This window comes from Carcharhinus amblyrhynchos, chromosome 7 (genome assembly GCF_965287045.1).
Source record: "Carcharhinus amblyrhynchos chromosome 7, sCarAmb.v2.hapA, whole genome shotgun sequence".
NCBI lineage: Eukaryota > Metazoa > Chordata > Chondrichthyes > Carcharhiniformes > Carcharhinidae > Carcharhinus > Carcharhinus amblyrhynchos.
Window position 1 is genome coordinate 39,662,436 of NC_137330.1, and position 20,121 is coordinate 39,682,556.

At 40.6% G+C, this 20,121-nt stretch overlaps 1 protein-coding gene across 1 annotated transcript in view; it reads right to left on the reverse strand.

Annotated features, from left to right (window-relative positions):
* Positions 1-20,121, reverse strand: part of nbas (NBAS subunit of NRZ tethering complex) — a 240,443-nt gene that overhangs the window by 71,165 nt on the left and 149,157 nt on the right. The window contains exons 40-41 of the mRNA XM_080192176.1: positions 11,083-11,220; positions 4,931-5,160 (exon numbers count right to left, since the gene is read on the reverse strand). Of these exons, the coding sequence (XP_080048302.1) occupies positions 4,931-5,160; positions 11,083-11,220 (368 nt within the window). The remainder of the gene's footprint in view (positions 1-4,930; positions 5,161-11,082; positions 11,221-20,121) is intronic.

Sequence of the window (20,121 nt, forward strand, 5' to 3'; positions counted from 1 at the left end):
AATTTTGGGCCAAAGATTTCCTCCTGTAAACCCACAATCCATTACTTTTTCTGGATTAATGGACAATCTGTTCTTTATATCACAAATGCATAATTTAAATCACAAATTAATTTTGAGATTTAGTTTGTGGTTTTTGCAGTTTCTGACCAGTCTCTTAATTTGTCACAATCCTTTGAATTAAAAAAAACTCAGCCCCTGGTTAGGAACAGATTCCGTTTTCTTAGTTTACTGGTTTCAGTAGGGAACCCTGGATGACTCGGGATATTGAGGCCCTGATCAAGGAGGGCGAGGAGCAGGAATATGACATGCATAGGCAGCTGGGATCAAGGATTGAAGAGTATAGAAGGTGTCAGAGTACAGCTTGGGAGAAATCAGGGGACAAAAAGGGGACATGAGGTGGCTTTAGCAGATAAGGCAAAGGAGAATCCAAAGAGCTTCTACAAATATATAAAGGGCAAAAAAGTAACCAGGGAGAGAGTAGGGCCTCTTAAGGATCAACAAGGTCATCCATGTGCACAAGAGATGGGTGAGATCCTAAATGAATATTTTTCATCAGTATTTACTGTTGAGAAAGGCATGGATGTTGGGGAACTTGGGGAAATAAATAGTGATGTCTTGAGGAGTGTACATATTAGAGAAGGAGGCACAGGAAACCTTAAAGCATATCAATGTAGATAAATCCCCAGGGCCTGATAAGTATATCCCAGGATGTTGTGGGAGGCTAGGAAGGAAATTACGGTCTCCCAGCAGAGACATTTGAATCATCGACAGCCACAGGTGAAGCGCCTGAAAATTGGAGGGTGGCAAATGGTGTCCATTTATTTAAGAAGGCTGCAGGGAAAAGCCTGGGAACTACAGGTTGGTGAGCCTAATGTCTGTTATGAATAAGTTGCTGGAAGGTATTCTGAGAGACAGGATCTACAGGCATTTAGAGAGGCAAGGACTGATTAGGGACAATCAGTGTGGCTTTGTGACTGGAAAATTATGCCTCACAAATTTGATTAAGTTTTTTGAAGGGGTAACCAAGAAGATAGATGAGGGCAGTGCAGTCGACATTGTTTACATGGACGTTAGCAAAGCTTTTGACAAGGTACTGCATGGTTGTTGCATAACGTGAAATTTTGCAGGATCCAGGGTGAGGAAGCCAATTGGATTCAAAATTGGCTTGATGACAGAAGGCGATTGTAAAGGGCTGTTTTTCAAACTGGAGGTCTGTGGCCAGTGGTGTGCCTGAGGGATCGGTGTTGGGTCCACTATTTTTTGTCATTTATATTAATGATTTGGATGAGAATTGGGAGGCATGGTTATTAAGTTTGCAGATGGCACCAAGATTGGTGACATAGTGGACAGTGAAGGTTAGCTAGGATTGCAACAAGATCTTGATCAATTGGACTAGTGGGCCAACAAATGGCAGAAGGAGTTTAATTTAAATAAATGCAAAGTGATGCATTTTGGCAGACTGAACCAGGGCAGGACTTACTCAATTAATGGTAGGGCATTAGGGAGAGTTACAGAACAAAGAGGTTTAGAGGTACAGGTTCATAGCTCCTTGGAAGTGGAGTCACAGGTGGACAGGATGGTGAAGAAGGCATTCGGCATGCTTGGTTTCATTGGTTAGGACACTGAATACAGGAGTTGGGATGTCTTGTTGAAGTTGTGCAAGACATTGGTAAGACTACAGTTGGAATACTGTGTACAATTCTGGTCACCCTATTACAAGAAGTCTATTATTAAACTAGAAAGAGTGCAGAAAAGATTTACCAGGATGCTACAGGGACTTGATGGTTTGAGTTATCAGGACAGGCTGGACAGATTGGGGCTTTTTTTCCTGGAGTGTAGGAGGTGTAGGGGTGACCTTAGAGCGGTCTATAAAATAATGAAGTGCATAGATAAGGTAGATGGTAAATATATTTTCAGAAAAGTAGAAGAGTCTAAAACTAGAAGCATAGGTTTATGGTGAGACGAGAGAGATTCATAAGGATCCAGACGGGCAATTTTCTCACACAGGGGGTGGTGAGTGTCTGGAACAAGCTGCTAGAAGTAGTAGTAGAGGTGGGTACAATTCTCTCCTTTAAAAAGCATTTAGATAGTTAAATGGGTAATATTGGTATAGAGGGATATGGACAATTGGGATCAGTTTAATGGTAAAAACTGGACAACATGAATAAGTTGGGCTGAAGGGCCTGTTTCCACGCTGTAAACTTCTATGACTCTATGACTTAAGTGATTCAAACCTGCTGCTCCTCCAGGTAATTTACTGCATCTCTGTACCATATTTTAAAGAAAGAAGGAAAGACTACCTGAAGTACTTGTAAATTCAAATATTCTTTTTCTGTCAAAAAGGAGAAAATTCATTACTGGTCTGACCTTTTCCTTAAAATATCAATTTTATTTTATTCAGTGTGGAAAACCTAAGATATAATCACACTCCAGGCTTAGTCATTGATAACAGTTGCTCGAAAACTGCCCCACGTTGCCCAGCCTAGTTATTTCGCAGGAGGTGTATGGGCTGTGAATTCAGTTACTGCAAAAGCAAATAATGTTTTGAAATATACAGATTGATAAATTATGCATCCCTAATAGGTTTACTGACAACCGATGAAATGTTAATGAAAACATATGTACAATGTTGTGACAGCTGTGGCTAAAATGAGAGAGGGAGTACATCCATAGAGAAAATGATGGTTACTTTAAATTTAATGCTGAGGAATTTGAGAAGATCTATATTTTGAAAAATATCAGAGCTGTTCAACTCTGCGAAGTCATGCTGTGGTAGAAAAATTTGTATTCCCATTCAGTAGCATAGTTCTCAGACCGACTTAAAGTCCTCTAAATAAACCTTATTTATATTCATTGTGGCATTGTTCTCTGTAACTGCCATGAATACAGCAACTATTTCCAATGAAATAGACACACTTATCACCAAATGCCAAGAAATCCATCTCACCCAATGTACAAAATGGCCCAAATTGAATCCTCAAATGAACAATTAGAGGGATATTGATACCGTCTTCAACACAACATCCACCAATTCAATTTACTTGTTTTGCTTCACTGTTGCCTAGCCAAAGATACGTCAGAGACAAGTCAGTGCCAACATCCTTCGCTTTGAGTGTGTTGGAGCGGCTGTGACAGAGGCACAATGGGGAAAGGTTGCTGTCTAAGACTCTTCAGCCATTGTGAATTGAGGGGAGAGGAATTGTATAGAATCCCTTGGGCTGTATGACTTGCATTGAATGTATACAATGGATGAAATCTTACCAAAAAATGGCAGAGTGTTTGCTCTAATGAGAAAAACAATGCGCTTCTCTCCAGAGAAACAGTTTTCACAATCCTTTACTCTCACTCTGTCCATCTAAAACTTCATTCTAACTCTTTTATATTCTCCAACAATGATTTAATTCAATCGCTTGGAGCTTTGGCAATCTCTTACAGGTTTGGCAATCCTTAGGACCCAGGAGACACGCAACCTGAAGCTGACCTGGACGAGCCGACCATACAGGACCGACAGCTAGTGCTGCAGTCCCAAAGCTGGGGATTTCCATACATCAGGTCCCACTGGCAAGGAAAACATTCTAAAAATCAGGGCCTTCACCAAGAGAGCAGGAAAACGTCCTAGAAGCCAAGATCTTCACTCTGCTGATTTTCAATGATCGGACCTGCATCCCTGGGGCTGGAGCCTTCTCCTCCACCCCCCAACTCCCACTGAACCAGATGGCCAGACCAGTAAGTCCAGAGCCAGAGCCTCCATGCCAGCAGTCCCCAATGCCTCTGACCTGGAGAGCTGCAGCCTCCTGCGGGCCCCAAGCACTCCTTCCCACCCCACTGCCCGCATCTACAATTGCCCTACCCTTCTAAAAATTAACTCCCTCCGCTAAAAACCACTAACACTGCTCTTTTATATTTACTTGCATGTTTACAGATCCTCCAAACGAAGACCCCGACCTGGCAGTGACCCTAAGGACCCCAACACCTAAACTTGGCCATCGGTTCAACCGTGACCACGATCCCAGAGACATCGCCCACTTACCGACCTTTTTCACGTCCACGCCAGAGCATGTCTGGACATCCTCCAATCTCCAAAGCCAAACTGCAGCCTGAGCATGGCCTGGGACACCCGATTGTGCAGAGCGTCGGGAAAAAGATAGAAGTCTGAGATCAACCGACTCAAGGACAGCTTCTTCCCTGCTGCCGTTAGACTTCTGAACGAACCTACCTTGCATTAAGTTGATCTTTCTCTACACCTTAACTATTACTGCAACACTACATTCTGCACTCTCTCCTTTCCTGCTTTATGTACGGTATGCTTTTCTGTATTGTGTGCAAGAGACTATACTTTTCACTGTATACCAATACACGTGACAATAATAAATCAAATCAAAACCATGGAGGTATTAGGGGCTCCCTTCCTCCACTGCAGTGTGCCCCCTACCCCAGAATGAGCAATCACAACCCTTATTACAGTTAGTGCAGGCATCACCCCACCCTCACCCTGAACATCGGATCCTTCCCCCCATCCCACACCCACATGATCAATGCTGGCGAGATTTGCAACTTCCGGGTTTTGCTGGATTTTGAGCTGGGCTGCCATTCCCGCAGATGGCGAGTGCAGGCTCAACATCACCGCAAGTGAACACTGCATGCATTGCAATTGTATTGAAACACCTTAGAGTGCAACTTGATCTATGTAGACAACTTGAATATCACTGCACTCTCTTGTGATGGTTATTTTGAAACGTTTGTAATGTTCTTTCAGATATTTTACAAATATGTATTTTGTAAAAAAAAAACATTCCCCATGAAGAAATACATTGCCTTTGTTTGACTTCTTTTCAAAGGCTTAGGGTAAAGTTGTCAGTTGGTGCTCATTTACCAATCTGTGTGACATAAATTAATTAGAATAATTTACCAATAATGATTTCATACTCACTCTGCTAAGCCTAGAATTGTCTCCCTTTTATATTGGCTATCTGTTGCAAATCGCTGTACATCCACACCTTTGCCAAGGCCTTGAAGCGTCTGAGCTTGTGTGAAGTCTGTCAACAACTCATTGTAATAGTTGAGGTGATAAACCAGCACCTGTATTTCTTCTGACCAACTGCTGTCTGCATTTTCAGTCACATGTTTTGTGACCATTTTGATAACTTCTTTGGGATCGGCCTGTAAATTTTCAGATGCATTAATGAATGTTTATAAATGATTTTAAAAAAACTACCCTCTCCCCTACATATGACGCTCCCTTAACCGTTTGCTGCAAAACAAAAATGAGACCAATAAAATAGATATCCTGGTAGTTTTCTGGACAATGCTTGTAATAGTTATGAATGATTTATTTGATAACACTGTGGCCAGTGAACTATGTCAAATATCTGACCAATTATTCTTCAGACCAATCATCAACTGCTATAAAAGTCTTATATTTACATTGGACTGTGTCTAACAGTCAGTGAAAAATGGAGACGTACATCCACTTCTACTTGAATTTAAACTGCATTCCTACCATTTTTGTAGGTTTGTTATGAACGTGAGGTTTTAGAAGTTGAATGTATTTTGGACCGTCTCTTTACCCAAGGTAAAAAGGGAGAATGAAGAGGATCATGTGATCTGCTCTGAATTCCGCTCAACAAGCTTGGGTGGCTTGGTCACCATGGTAGATTGGGGCCCAGGTTGAGACTTGCAGGATGATATATGCAAAATATTCACATCTGAAAATGAAAGCACGAGTAGCTGGATTAACTGTGAACAAACATTCAGTCTCCCAAGCTTTTGGATCAAAAGAGAGAGAGGGGTCTCACAGAGACAGAAGTTGTAGCCTGCGTAGTCAATAGGGTGGAAAAGACTGCTGCTTCCTCAGCAAGCGATCAGATGGAATGTGAGAGGGAGGGTGGTCTCTACTGGAATAGATGTAGCCCAAGAATTGGAAGCTTTGCCCTGGTGAGACCTGGAGGTGAAATTGCCATGGTGGACCTTACTGCTGGTCGTCAGTTTGGAAATTCTCTGAAAGGTGAGGGAAGTGCCTTTTGATGGTCACAGAATATCATAGCTTGGCAAAATGGGGAGGTATCTGGAAGCTAGGTGTGATTATGGACTGCTAATGAAGAATGCAATCCTGTGGACCACATGTTGTAATGTATAGGCGTACAGCGTAGGCATTAAAACATTAGTATTGGAAATCTTTTCTGCAGTTTTGTGTATTCATTGTCTATGTTTAGTTATTTGAAAATATCTATATTTTGAAAAATATTGGAACTGCTCTGGGAAGCCATGCTATCGTAGAGAAATTTGTATTCCCATTCAGTAGCATAGTTGTCCCGAGTTCTCAGCCCTGTTTAAAGTCTTCTCTTCTTGCCTCATTTATATTCATCCTGATATTGTTCTTTGTTTGTTTGCTACAGTAAAAAACTTTAAACGATAAACCTTACGCGATTTCTTCAAGTTGGTCACTGGGAATGAATTCAAATATCTTTTTAAAAGTCATCGCTCCCTACAGGTATTGGGACAGCTTGCAGCAGGAAAACAGTCCCCAGGCTGCAACACGGATTGATTGACAAGGTAAATGGGGAAATGAAGTTCCAGCGAAGCCATACCCTTTGACGTCACAGGCTGAAGATACAATTCTTGAGTTGTTCTGTCTTCAGCTCCATGTGCTTTAATAATTTTAAATATTTTCTTCAACCTACTTTGACTTCTAGCTCCTCCCTCTACCCGTTCGTTCTGGTTCCCTCAAAGCCCCCCTTTGTCACACCTGGCGCCCCACCATCCTAATTAATAAAAAGACACAATTTATAGAACAGTGATTTGACTATAGTTCTTTCTAACATTCCTTGTTTTGGCTCTCATATTTTAGAATACTGGAATAGTAAATTGCATCTTTCCATTTTTGGCAGTCTTCTTTGCCTCCAGGTAGGTTTTGGTGACGTGTCTGAAAAATGAACTGCAAACTTCACTTCATAATTGCTGTTAGGTCCATAAACTTCATTTCAGTTGTCAAAGTGGTGAAGCATCACATCAAACATTGCTTCAAATTAAAACTATCAAGAAAATTGATTAAGTGTGCAATTTAACCATCAAAAAGTTACAGCTTTACAACAGAAAATCTTCACCAATCTCCATGAAATCAAATCTAATATTTGACAGATTTTTAAATTAACACATTTGCCTAGAATTTGTGTTAAGAAAAATGCAACACTGTCAGCACTCACTGTAATTGTTATTTTTTTTATTGTTTCATGGGATAGGAGCCTTTCTAGCATCTGTTGCTCATCCTTAATATTGTGGCTATAAAAGCAGAGTAAGAAGTCTCACAACACCAGGTTAAAGTCCAAATGGTTTATTTGGTAACAAAAGCATTCAGAGCGCTGCTCCTTCATCGGTAAGTGGGAGTTCTGTTCACAAACAGGGCATATAAAGACAAATTCAATTTACAAAATAATGGTTGGAATGCGAGTCTTTACAGGTAATCAAGTCTTAAAGGTACAGACAATGTGAGTGGAGATAGTGTTAAGTACAGGCTAAATAGATGTGTATTGTCTCCAGATAGAATAGTTAATGAGATTTTGCAAGCCCAGGCAAGTTGTGGGGGTTACAGATAGTGTGGCATGAACCCAAGATCCCGGTTGAGGCCATCCTCATGTGTGTGGAACTTGGCTATTCGTCTCTGCTCAGCGACTCTATATTGTCATGTGTCGCGAAGGCCGCCTTGGAGAATGCTTACCTGAAGATCAGAGGCCAAATGCCCATGACTGCTGAAGTGTTCCCCAACAGGAACAGAACACTTTCCTGGTGATTGTCAAGCAGTGTTCATTCATCCATTGTCATAGCATCTGCATGGTCTCCCCAACGTATCAAGCCTTGAGACATCCTTTCCTGCAGCGTATCAGGTAGACAACGTTGGTCAAGTTGCAGGCGTATGTGCCGTATACCTGGTGGATGGTGTTCTCACATGAGATGATGGCATCTGTGTCGATGATCCAGCACATCTTGCAGAGGTTGCTGTGGCAGGGTTGTGCCTGGTCACTTTTCTTCTGAAAACTGGGAAGTTTGCTGCCGACAATGATCTGTTTGAGGTTGTGCGGTTGTTTGAAGACAAGAAGTGGGGGTGTGGGGATGGCCTTGGTGATGTTTGTCTTCATCAATGACATGTTGAAGGCTCCAGAGAAGATGTCGTAGCTTCTCCGCTCCGGCGAAGTACTGGACGATGAAGGGTACTCTGTCCGCTGTGTCCTGAGGAGGTCGGTGTGGTTTTTCACTGTGGTGCGTTGGAACTGTCGATCGATGAGTCAAGCGCCATTTCCTGTTCTTATCAGGGCATCTTCCAGCATCTGGAGGTATCTGTTGCGATCCTCCTCATCTGAGCAAATCCTATGTAATCCTACAAAATTATATAAGACCCTATAAAAGCAGGCCAAAGGCTGAGAAATCCTGGGCAAGTAAACTCACCTTTTGTCTTGCCAAAGTCTGTCAACCATCAACAACTTAAGACGGAACCATAATGCATTAATTAATTGCCTGAATGAGTGCAGTTCCAACAATTCTGAAGAAGTTCAATGCCATCTAGCACAAAGCAGCCTGCTAGATTGGCATTCCTTCCGCAAACATTCAGAACCTCCACCAGTGATGAACAGTGGCAGCCATGTGCACCATCTATAAAATGTACTGCAGGAACTCACCAAGTCTTCCTAGGCCACAACTTCCAAACCTATGACCACTATACCTAGAAGGGCAAAGGCAGCAGATACCTAGGAATACCACCACCTGGGAATTTCTTGCCAAGGCACTCACCATCCTAACTTGGAAATGTATTGCTGCTCTTTCACTGTCACTGGGTCAAATTCCAGGAACTCCCTCCGAAACCATTGCTGTGGGTGCATATAAACCACAGGAACTGCAGTGGTTCAAGGAGGCTTTTTACCACCACCTTCTCAAAGGCAACTTATAGAGATTGGCAACAAATGCTGGCCCAGCCAGTCAGACCCACATCCCATAAATGAATTCAACATTTTGCTCGATAAAATCTTCTCTCAAATCGATTGTGCCTTCTCTGGAGATGATTTGCCAACTGCTCCATGGTCATGCAAATAAATAAATATAAATAAATTGATAATAGAGATCAACTCTTTGCAACATGGAAACTTTAGTGGGAAAAAGGTATAACTCAGAGAAACCTTTATTTGTACGACAATTATTTAAAATGCAAATTTAATTAGCTGAACAAAACTGAGCAGTGGCATGCTATTGACAACTTGCTGTGATGGCAATTGGGATGCAGTTAAAGGAAGAATAATATTCAGTCAATAAGTTGTCTAAACAAAATCCTAAATTATGTTCTTCTTTGAGGGTAGAATATCTATTTGAATCTATACTATCAGCATGCAGCTTTAATTAAAATTTTCTATGTATCCTATCCACTTTGCTTTGGTATCAAAACAGGAAATGTACCAAACTGACTTAAATGGAATATTCTGGGTGCCTGGCACAGTGCATTATTCTAGAGAATCAAATCAAGATACCTCATACAATCCTGACCTTCACACAACCAAAATGATCAATTTCAGTAACATTATCATCGCTAAACGCCAAGCAGAGTTACCTTTTCACACGATAGAAACAGAGGAAAATAATATGGTTCCTAGGCCACTCAGATTAAATCGAAAAGTCCAAACTGTCAGTTCAAAGAGTAGATCATACGCAATATGTAGAATAATAGATACCAGAGCTTTTGCTATCAGACTTGAATGTAGTTTAGTACTTTAAGGGAGATCAAGGGTTCTCTTCAAGTGGCAAAGTAAGTGACAAAACTATTCAACTGTTGTAAACTGTCTAGTGCAGATGAAACTATCTAATTATCTAGTAATTTAGTGGGAATGGGTATGAGGCATTCCAATACTGATGATGCATCTATCTAAACTGCAGTGAAGTGGAGAAGATCTATAATTTTATTGAATGTTTTCTGCGATACCCAAGTTAAAATGGTCTAAATACTATTTTGTTCCTTGGCACCAGCAATTGAACAAAATTGACCAGGTGTAAAGATGCTGGTAAATGAATAAGGTATCAGGATTGAAAAAAGGGTAGAAATTCACATGAACTATGCTCTAAGTTACAAAATATGGTCTTAGCTGTCATCTAATAAAAATACCATAATGAGGGCTAGTGCTTATGACATTTTAGCGGTTACACCACTTGTGACTTCAATTTAATGAATTCAACTTGACTAACAGATGGTGCAGTATCATTTTGTATCATACGAACAGGACTCTTGAACACTGACACACACAACAGATCAATTTTACTGTGAAATACAAGGACAAAATATTTGCTTAAAAAAAAATCGAATTAAATCTTTTGTTTTTTTCAATGTTAATTGAATCTTGATAATCGTGATTTAGAAAGCCACGGCATAAAAAGATAAAAGTTAATTCTTGCAATCATTTTAAAATAGAAAGGGATCTTTTCTACCTCACAAAACTAAGCATAAACTGCAGGTTTTATCAAAAGTTAATTGCTAGCTTAAGGCATGCTACCTTGAAAAGATGAATATTGATTTCTTTATCAACTTGAACAACTCTCTCTAAGTACTCGCACAATGGCAACAAAAGTTTATATCAAACAAAATGCAAGTGATTTATTTAAGAATGTCCTAAACCAATGTACATTAAGGATTTTCAAAAAGCAGTCTTTAGCTATACTTAAATAGGCCCGTGTTTGTCAATTCAGATTAAAGTGAGCAGCTTTCTATTTGTTAAAATGCTTTAGAAGTAAATATCTAATATGCACCATGAAAGATAATTCTATTTTAGCGTCCACCATCTTGGCAATATCAAAGTTAATCAAACTTAATGCAATTCAGTGCAAACAACAAACGTAAAACGTTCCACCTAGAAATGCATGTTTCCGTTACTGTTGTATATCATTTCTCTTCCTTATTTATTGATTTGCAGTTAATTCCTTGAGAGAAAAATACAATTCTCAGCAATAAATTAGAATGCAATCTTAGTACAGTCTTCAACAAGTGATACTTCAATTACACAAATGTACTTCTACTGTCATGGATTCAGTTCCTGAGGAAAACTAAGCACTAACCTTGTATAGAGGGTGGCACTTGTCCTTAAAACATGGACTTAAGCGGACGTAGATCTGCAAAGCATAGTAGTATCCAGCAAACTGCAGGGACAAAGCTGAATGAGGCTGCTTCTCAAAGCATTTAGAAGCATCCATAACCTGTTAGATTGAAATGAAGTAAGACATTTAAAGGGAAGTAAATTGTTCATAAGTAACTGACACTGAGCACTAATTGAATTTTCCTTAAAAGTACAAATAAACATTTAGTTTGGGTATCTAACGGGGAGGCTTGTGTTGAAATATTTCACAATACCACTCAATTTGTGAAAAGTCCATTTGAATTACTTCTTCAATTAGATATTGTAACCTATTTTATAAATATTGCACAGATCCATTTTAAGGTTCAGTTCTGAATCAAGTCAGCCATTGAGAGGTAACCTCTAAATCCAGTTACCCAACAGAGCATCACACAGAAATACTCCCTTTGAAATCTCTGGGACATGGCTGTTTGCAGCCAACACATTGTTCATTCCAAGGCCAATTCTCTTTACAGACAGGAAAGTGATGCTGAAATGTAAGCGATAAATGAAGCTAGGTGAAAAGTTCTTCAGAAAATGGAATTCCTCAATACCCCATTGTACTGGTAGGCTATGCTACACTCCAGTTCCTTTTAATCAAGAGAGCGATGAATAAAAATGAACAGTGTCAAAGGAGCAAGAAATACTACAAAAATCACTAGCATTTAAATCTTTCAGACTTTTTCAACCTCCTGATATTCTGCAGAAAGTAGTACATTTTGTGACGTGATCTTCACCAATCCATTGTTTGAAGCCTTGCTGTAGATTACATCCACTATTCTGCTTCATCTGTTAGCATGATGTGGAGATGCTGGTATTGGACTGGGGTAAACACAGTAAGAAGTCTCACAACACCAGGTTAAAGTCCAACAGGTTTATTTGGTAGCAAATGCCATTAGCTTTCGGGGCTTAATCAGCTGTAAAGACTTGCATTCTAATCAGTATTCTGTAAACTGAGTGTGTGCCTTTATATGCTCTGTTTGTGATTAGAACTCTCCACTCACCTGACCAAGGGACAAAGCCCAAAAGTGAGTGGCGTTTGCTGTCAAATAAACCTATTGGATTTTAACCTGGTGTAGTGAGACTTCTTATTCAGCTGTGAGCAGCAGTTCTGGCTTCTGTTTACACAATAGTCTGAAAATGTTTTTCACTGACATTCTTTGCTTGCCCTACTTTGATTGTGGGATAAGTACTTAATTGTTTGGATATTATCTGTGATAGCCTTGGTGTGAAACTTCCACTTTCTGAAGAACTCTTCACCAAGCTTCATTTATCACTTACATTTCAACATCACTTTCCTGTTTGGAAAGAGAATTAATCTTGGTGGTGAATGCAACTGCTCATTTTAAAATTTTCTTTGACTATTATAGTTCATTCATCATGGCTGTTGTCTGTACTGTCTTTTTATAAAATGTACAATACAGAAGGAGGCCTTTCCATTCATTGCACTTGCTCCACTTTTTCAGTCAGACTATCTACTCTAATTCCATTTCACTTCCCATTCCTCATATCAAATTATACTCTTTCTGCCATCGTTGCTCCTCTGTTGAAGCCTGAAGTTAAAAAGAAAAATAGTGATCCGATAACTGAACTGGTCACTGAAGCCAAACACTCCGATTTAAAATAAATCCAGCCAGCTTGGGACAGGTGTTCTTAAAATTCCAGTAAGCCAGATGCCAGCAGAAGTCGAGCTTAAAGGCCCCCTTTCTCTATTTTAATTATTTGCTCTCCGAATCCTCCAACCTGGCTTCCAACTGAGATCAACATCTGTTTGTTCAAGCAAACGTGGAAGATTTCATGACAGTATTAAAGAAGAGCAGGATATTCCTCCCAGGGTCCAAGCCAACATTTATCCCTCAACAAACATCAAATCAAATTAGCTGGTCATTTCAGTTTCTGGACCTTGCTAACGTACAGAATGGCTGCTACATTTGCTGATGCAACTATAACTATACTCCAAAAAAAAATTCACTGGCTTTTAAACATTTTGGAATATGTTGGAGGTGAAAGATTAATACAAGTTGTTACAATAATAGTTCTTTGTACACAACGAGTAACGCAAGCAAGTCAACAGGTTTCAATTTAATATATTTACATATTCATATGTTTGCTTGGTATCTATACCAAATGTATAATTTATTGTGGGTGAATGTATATCTTGAAAAAACATTGTTTCTGCAGGTGAACTCAGCAAGTATAATGACAGGGAAGAAAGAATCTAATGACGACATGAGTCCAGAAAGAAAAGCTTTATTTTGGTCATCTTTGCTTTTAGTTCAATGGCCTCATCCATAAAACCAAGAATCTTAGTTACTTTTTATGATCTTTAATCTTTCCTTCAATTCCCAGTTGAAAAAAAATCTGGGTAACCACACTTCTAAATCCCTCTGCTCCTTTGTATTGTCAAGAAACTTGTTCAGGGTTTACTTCTCGTGTTTTGCAAAATCATAGAATAGAATCATACAATCCTTACAATGCAGAATGAGGCCATTTGGCCCATTAAGTGTGCACTGACTCTTCAAAAGAGCATCTTACCCAGGCCCCATCCCCCAATCCTATAATTTTACCCCGCTAATCCCCCTAACCTACACATCTTGAGACACTAAGGAACAAATTACCATGGTCAATCCACCTAACCTGCACATCTTTGGACTACATCATATTACTTTGCACTAAACTGCATTTACCACCTGTCTTCCCAGTTTGCAAATCTGAAAATACTATCAAGGTGTCATTTTTGAGCAGAGTTTCACATCCCAGAAGATGTCAGTGTAGTTCTCAGATGACATGCCCTTTTTCTACACTGACCATAGGCTTCCTCAACTTCAAGACTCTTCATTTCAATCCAGTGGTACGATGGCGACTAGAATTCTGGTTGCTGGCAGATTCTTGAGTGTCACAATGATGTGACTTGAACTTGAGTGATATTAATCTGAAATTTCATTGGCTGGCCAAACATATACTGAATTGTTTAAAGGATTTTTTGAGGACAAGGCAAGGCATTGATTAAGAAGGCTTCCAGAAGTTTTTTTTTGATTTATTATTGCCACATGTATGGGTATACAGAGAAAAGTATTGTTGCTTGCACGCCATACAGACAAAGCATACTGTACATAGAGAAGGAAAGGAGAGAGTGCGAATATAGTGTTATAGTCATAGCTAGGGTGACAAAATGATCAGCTTAATATAAGGTAGGTCCATCCAAAAGTCTAATGGCAGCAGGGAAGAAGCTGTTCTTGAGTTAGTTGGTACGTGATCTCAGACTTTTGTTTCTTTTTCTTGATGGAAGACGGTGGAAGACAGAATGTCTGGGGTGCGCGTACCTTCATTATGCTGGCTGCTTTTCTGAGGCAGCAGGAAGTGTAGACAGAGTCAGTGGATGCGAGGCTGGTTTAAGTGATGGACTGGGCTTTGTTCATGACCCTTTGTATTTTCTTGCAGTTTTGCACAGGGCAAGAGCCATACCAAACTGTGAAACATCCAGAAAGAATGCTTTCTATGATGCTTCTGCAAAAGTTGGTGACAGTCATAGCAAACATGGCAAACTTCTTTAGCCTCCTGAGAAAGTAGAGGTATTGGTGGGCTTTCTTAACTATAGAGTTGGTATAAGGGGACCAGGACACCTAGAAACCATGACCTAAGATGTTGCAAGTTGATCAGCTTCTTCAAAGTTTTAATGTGAATTGCATTTCAGGCATGCCAGACTCCCTCTTGGAATTTCATACCTATAGATGTTAAGACCTACTCTGAAGGGATTTAACGAGAATTGTACTAGGTCTAACGTTATACATTCCTTAAGACTATCTCTCCAGGAGAGACAGAAAGTCTGCTAGAACAATGGTTATATGGAGATATTTCTTCCTTTCTCATCAAGGTGGATGGCTCAAGTCAGGAGCTTAATGGCTAGGACTCACTCCCGGGCATGAAACAGTAGCAACTGTTCATATACAAAATGAACAAACCCTTGCAGTAATCATTATGGGAAGAAAGAGGTTATGTGATTGAAGTAAAACATTTTGAAATCCTTTTATTGTGGCATGGAAGCTGCAAACAGCTGATTCCAGTAGCCTGGAAAATTTGCCAATGAAGCAATAAGGATCTCCTGTCTTTCCTTTCTTAAGACCCTATAAAAATCCAGCACAAAATAGTGAATTTTCCATCAAAAGAAACTTTTGGTGCAAAACCCACCAATTTCTGGAAAAGGAGGATTATGGATAAAACTGAATTATCTCTGGCAATTCCAGTTACATGGGCTTCAACTCAAATGCTGGAATCTAAAGGAATGTGGGATGAAAATGCGACAGCCATCGCGACCAGCCAAGGACTCAAAAGTTGTGCAGACTCAAGTTTTTTTAAAAATCATCTCCCTCATCCAACATGGGTAACCATTAAGATTATTTAAAAGAATCTAGGTCAAGGTGCTGCAGTGACCTATGGGCCTGGTACATTGTGCAGGACTCCCAAGATACCCAAAAATATTTTACCCAACCTTCTGCTGACTGTTATGTTGAGTTTCTCATTCAAAGTAAAGGAAGTTGCCAACATAAGGCAAAGCTCCCTTGAGAAATTTGTAAAACAGCCTGGTCTTTGGGAGAAAATTAAATGATAAACATTTTCGAAAGCTTGTTGCATCTGTAAAAAGCTCAAAGGAATAACAAAAAAATACATTTCCAGCACCTAAATGCAGCTATTACTAGAAGGCACAAAATTACTCAAACAAGTAAAGCAGATTGCAATCCCACCTACTTTGCCCCAGTGTGATTCCAATTTGACAGCTGTGCTGCAGAGTTTCACACATCTGTGTGCTCAACATTTTGCTAATACGTAGGAGCATATTGTTTCCATTAGTTGTTGAAAGGTCAATAAGGGATAATTACAAAAATTAAAAATACGCTAGAAAAGACACATTGATTAGAATGTGGAAATTACTGCCACAAACTGTTGCTGAAGGAGTTTGCAAGCAAATACTTACGAAAAGGAATTGTGTTTGCTTGAAAAAGAGAAAGAGCTTGAAGAGAGAGGGACTAGTCAAGGTGCACAAGGAAAAATTGGAAATGCTGTCTTGATGGACTAAAATGTTCCATTTCTGAGTTGTGATATTCAAATGTATTCTGCACTTTGGCAACAAGTTAACCATTTCAGCTGAAGTCCCTCTTAAAAGGGACAACCTTAAGAAAGCAGCATCAGCAGTAAACAGTAATGCCAAACATTCATGCAACCTGCAAAACTGATCAACAGGCTCAAGGACATAAATGAAGCTATTTAGGTCACAAAAGTCAAATAATTTTATCATATTTAATAAACGTTCGTGACTAAGTTATTACTTTGAGCTCATTGATAGCACGTGTCTGCGACTGCTGCTCATCACCTGGTCAGGAAAGATAACCTCCACTTATTTATGTGTGCATTTTAACTGCTGCTTCTGACTAGATACCATTATCTCTATTTTTTTAATTCTTGGGTTCTTCTCTCGTCTCCTTCCTTCAGAGTCATGGTTGCTTTCCTGCTCTCACACTTGCAACTCCTACTTCAAGCGTTCCTTTGTTTTATTTTTATTCTGACCATTCATTTTGCGTTGTTTTTTCTTGACTAAGCCCAGAGTTACCTTGCGTGCTCCCTTAGCATTGTTTTGTCACCAAATCAAACCCTTCCCCTACATCAGGACGAAACCATTCTCTTGCTGCTGCCTCATGTCTTTTAATACTCTCTCAGAGTTTATCTTGGTCCCAACATCTATCTCCTGTTCTCTTACTCCAGTCACATTAAAATGCTGACAAACAGGCAACCCCTGCAGACTACCCCCATTCTAGATGGCTTTGTAAATGGTTCCCCCTTCCTTTCAAAACCAAAATCATCAACCCCCTCCTATAAAAGACACCACGTTCGGGATTCTCCCAGGAAAATTACAAGTTCCCAATGTGCAGGAAAATGGGAATAAATCCCACCCTTTTAGCGTACTTACCAGAGTGAATCCCCGACACTCTATACATCACAGAGTGCCTTAGTGGGATTCCATCTGGAAAGTAGGGGGTAGGGCCTATTCCTGCCTGAGAGGATGGCAGCATAGTGCTGAGAGGGCCATTGCACATATAGTGATCTGTCAGTGCAGAGATTGACGCATGCGCAGCACCCCCCATTGCTGGTCTCCAGATTGCTGGCCAGCCCTGCAAACTCCCATTGCTGGATTTCTAACCCCCTTCCTCTGATCACTGGTCTGCCGGACCTCCCTGGGCTAGTCCTAGTGTTCCCCTTCCTCCAGCCAGCCCCGATCTATCCAACTCCCCAACACCCCCTCCTCAAACAACCCTGCTCCTTGCCCCCCGACAGACCCAATTCCGTCCCCTTATGAACAGCCCCGGTCTTCCTCCCTCTACGTGATGGCCAGCCCCAACTGCCCTTACTCCTTCCCTCCCACCTCGATTTTTTTTTTAATGAGTGGCAGCAGGCGCCCCCCCCACCCAACCATATGCCCTGTCTCCCCAGTAGGCCCCACCTTCCCATCCTACCCATTGGGCACTGACCAGTGCCAAGGTGCCCCACTTATCCCTGACCTCCCGGGGGGCCTCAACGGCCTCTGTTCCTGCCTGCAGGGTTGGGCAATTGTTCCCAGTTAGTGGGGAGCAATCATAAATACTGCTGGAGGGAACTACTTCCAGTAAATGCGCAGGGGTTTGGGGAGGGGGAACAGATGGTAGTGGGCCCAGAGAATTCCAGCCCGGGTCCACTAATCATATGGAAATATCAATTTGAATGATATTTCCATATGATAATCAGCTCCACACCGATTTCTGGCATGAAGCGGATGTTGTAAAAAAAAAACTTACCTTCGGAGATGCACAGATGTCATGAGACCCAATGGGAATCCTGGAAAACTGCCGCTGCTGATGTCTCCCGTCTGCTGTGCTATTTGAGCAGGTTGGGAACCACCACTCCACCCCCCCACCCCCAACATATCTCTCCAAATTACCAAACCTGAAATCCCATCTACAATCTTGGTTTCCTCTCCTAAATTTGAACATGTAGTTAGCACACAAAACCATATCCATCTTTCCTGCAATCTCCTTTTGAACCTTTTTGTCACTGCTCCAGCCCAAGTTAAAAATTATACCCTTTGTAACCGTAACCGGGTATATTATCATTTCTCATCCTCCTTTCAACCTTAGTCAGCCACATAACTCTCCTTCAATTCCTCTCTTCCATTGTTTATTTGAGCGGGACTACTCTGACTTATCCATTCATATCCAGGGATTCACCAGCAAAGGCATTTCACACCCTCCCCATGCTGTTACTTCTGGAATCCTCCAAAGGTCTATTCTTTGACTCATTCTCTATCTTACCTACCTGTTACCCCTCGGTGACATAATATAAAATGCATAGACTTTATATTCATGACCATGACAGACAACTCCTTCTAAGCAACTGTCTTGACCACTGCAATCCCCCACCATCCCCCTCCCTCTCCTTTGCCTTTGAATTGTTAAGCTGCTTGTCTGGCATCCAGTCTTGGATGAACCATAATTTGTTCAAGTCAAACCAGGTTAGGTTTGAAGCCTTTGCAACTGTGCCCACCCAATTCTACCTATGCTTATGAAAAGTGGCTAGAAAGTCAAGCCTTTCATTTGATAGGGGATTTTCACAGTCACTTCACTGAGGTGTTAATGTAAGCCTATGTGTGACAATAATAAATAAACTTTAAACTTTATTAAAAAATCTGATATTCCCAAACAGGATCAGTCATAATGTCATTATGGCATACAGGAAGACCATTTAACCCGCTGATTCTGTACTGGCTTGGCGAACTTGACCAGTCAGTCCTATTCTCCTGCTCTATCCCTGTAATCCTGTAAATTTACTTCCCTCAAATGTCCATCCAATTTCCTTTCAGAATTATTGATCAACTCTGCTCCCACCACCCTTGTGGGCAGCAGATTCCAGATCATTGCCATTGGCTGCATAAAACAGTTCTTCCTCACAAATTTGCTACACCTCTTGCTCCAACCTTAAATCTGGACCCCTTAGTTCCTGTATGATTAGCTATTCAAATCTCTCTTCAATCTCCTTTGTTCAAGGAAGAAGAATCCTAGCTTCTCCAACCTGACTTTATAGTTGAAGTCCACAACAACAATTTACTCCAATTAGTTAGGTTAGGGAGGATCAGAGGGTGACACAATATTAAGTGATACAAGGCCAGCTCTAGGTTAGATATCACGAGGTGGTTCTTTACCCAGTGAATTGTGGACTTCTGGAACAGGCTCATTTTTCATGCTGGTAAACAGGAACTTACTGAATCTCTTTAAGGGCTGCACTTGTTTTTATTTGGGACAGAGATCACCTCCTACAAAAGCTTGGTACTGAAAGGAATTGCAGAACCAGAGTGACCTCATGGACTAGTTTTGATCACATAGTGCAGTCTGAGATGAACTTTCAAGATTTTACTCCCCTCAGATTGTTCTAGGTTTTGACATGGTTTTCTGCCTCTCTGAAGAAGTCATAGAATTTTGGGTGAATAGGTTATATATTGTAAGGCACAAAGTATTCCCAATGTTTAGGAAGGATGAATGAAGCAGAGGACCAGTCACTATCAGTATGCTGTGTGTAAAAGTAGATATTTGCCAAACATAACCACGGACCAATACATGGAAGCCAATGTTGCTAACACCCTCTTGACCTTGCTTAGAGGAATTTCTGTTCATTTCCGCTTGTTTTTACCAAGGTTCATTTTAGGTTGCTTTTTTCGCTCTTGCAGGAGGGAGGAAAAGAGTCTTAATGCTTATTGTACTGTGACTGTTTGGTTGTAGGTTTCACAGACCATCCAGTCTTTTCTTTTAAGTTTATATCTTAGTGGTCCAAGCCATTTAAACATGAAGAACTTCACTGTCTTGATAGCACCAGAGTAATTATATTGTGCATGAAGGCTGCAACAATCTTCCATTAGTTAATGGATAAAATGCATTCAATTGGATCAGACAAAATCAGAAGTGGT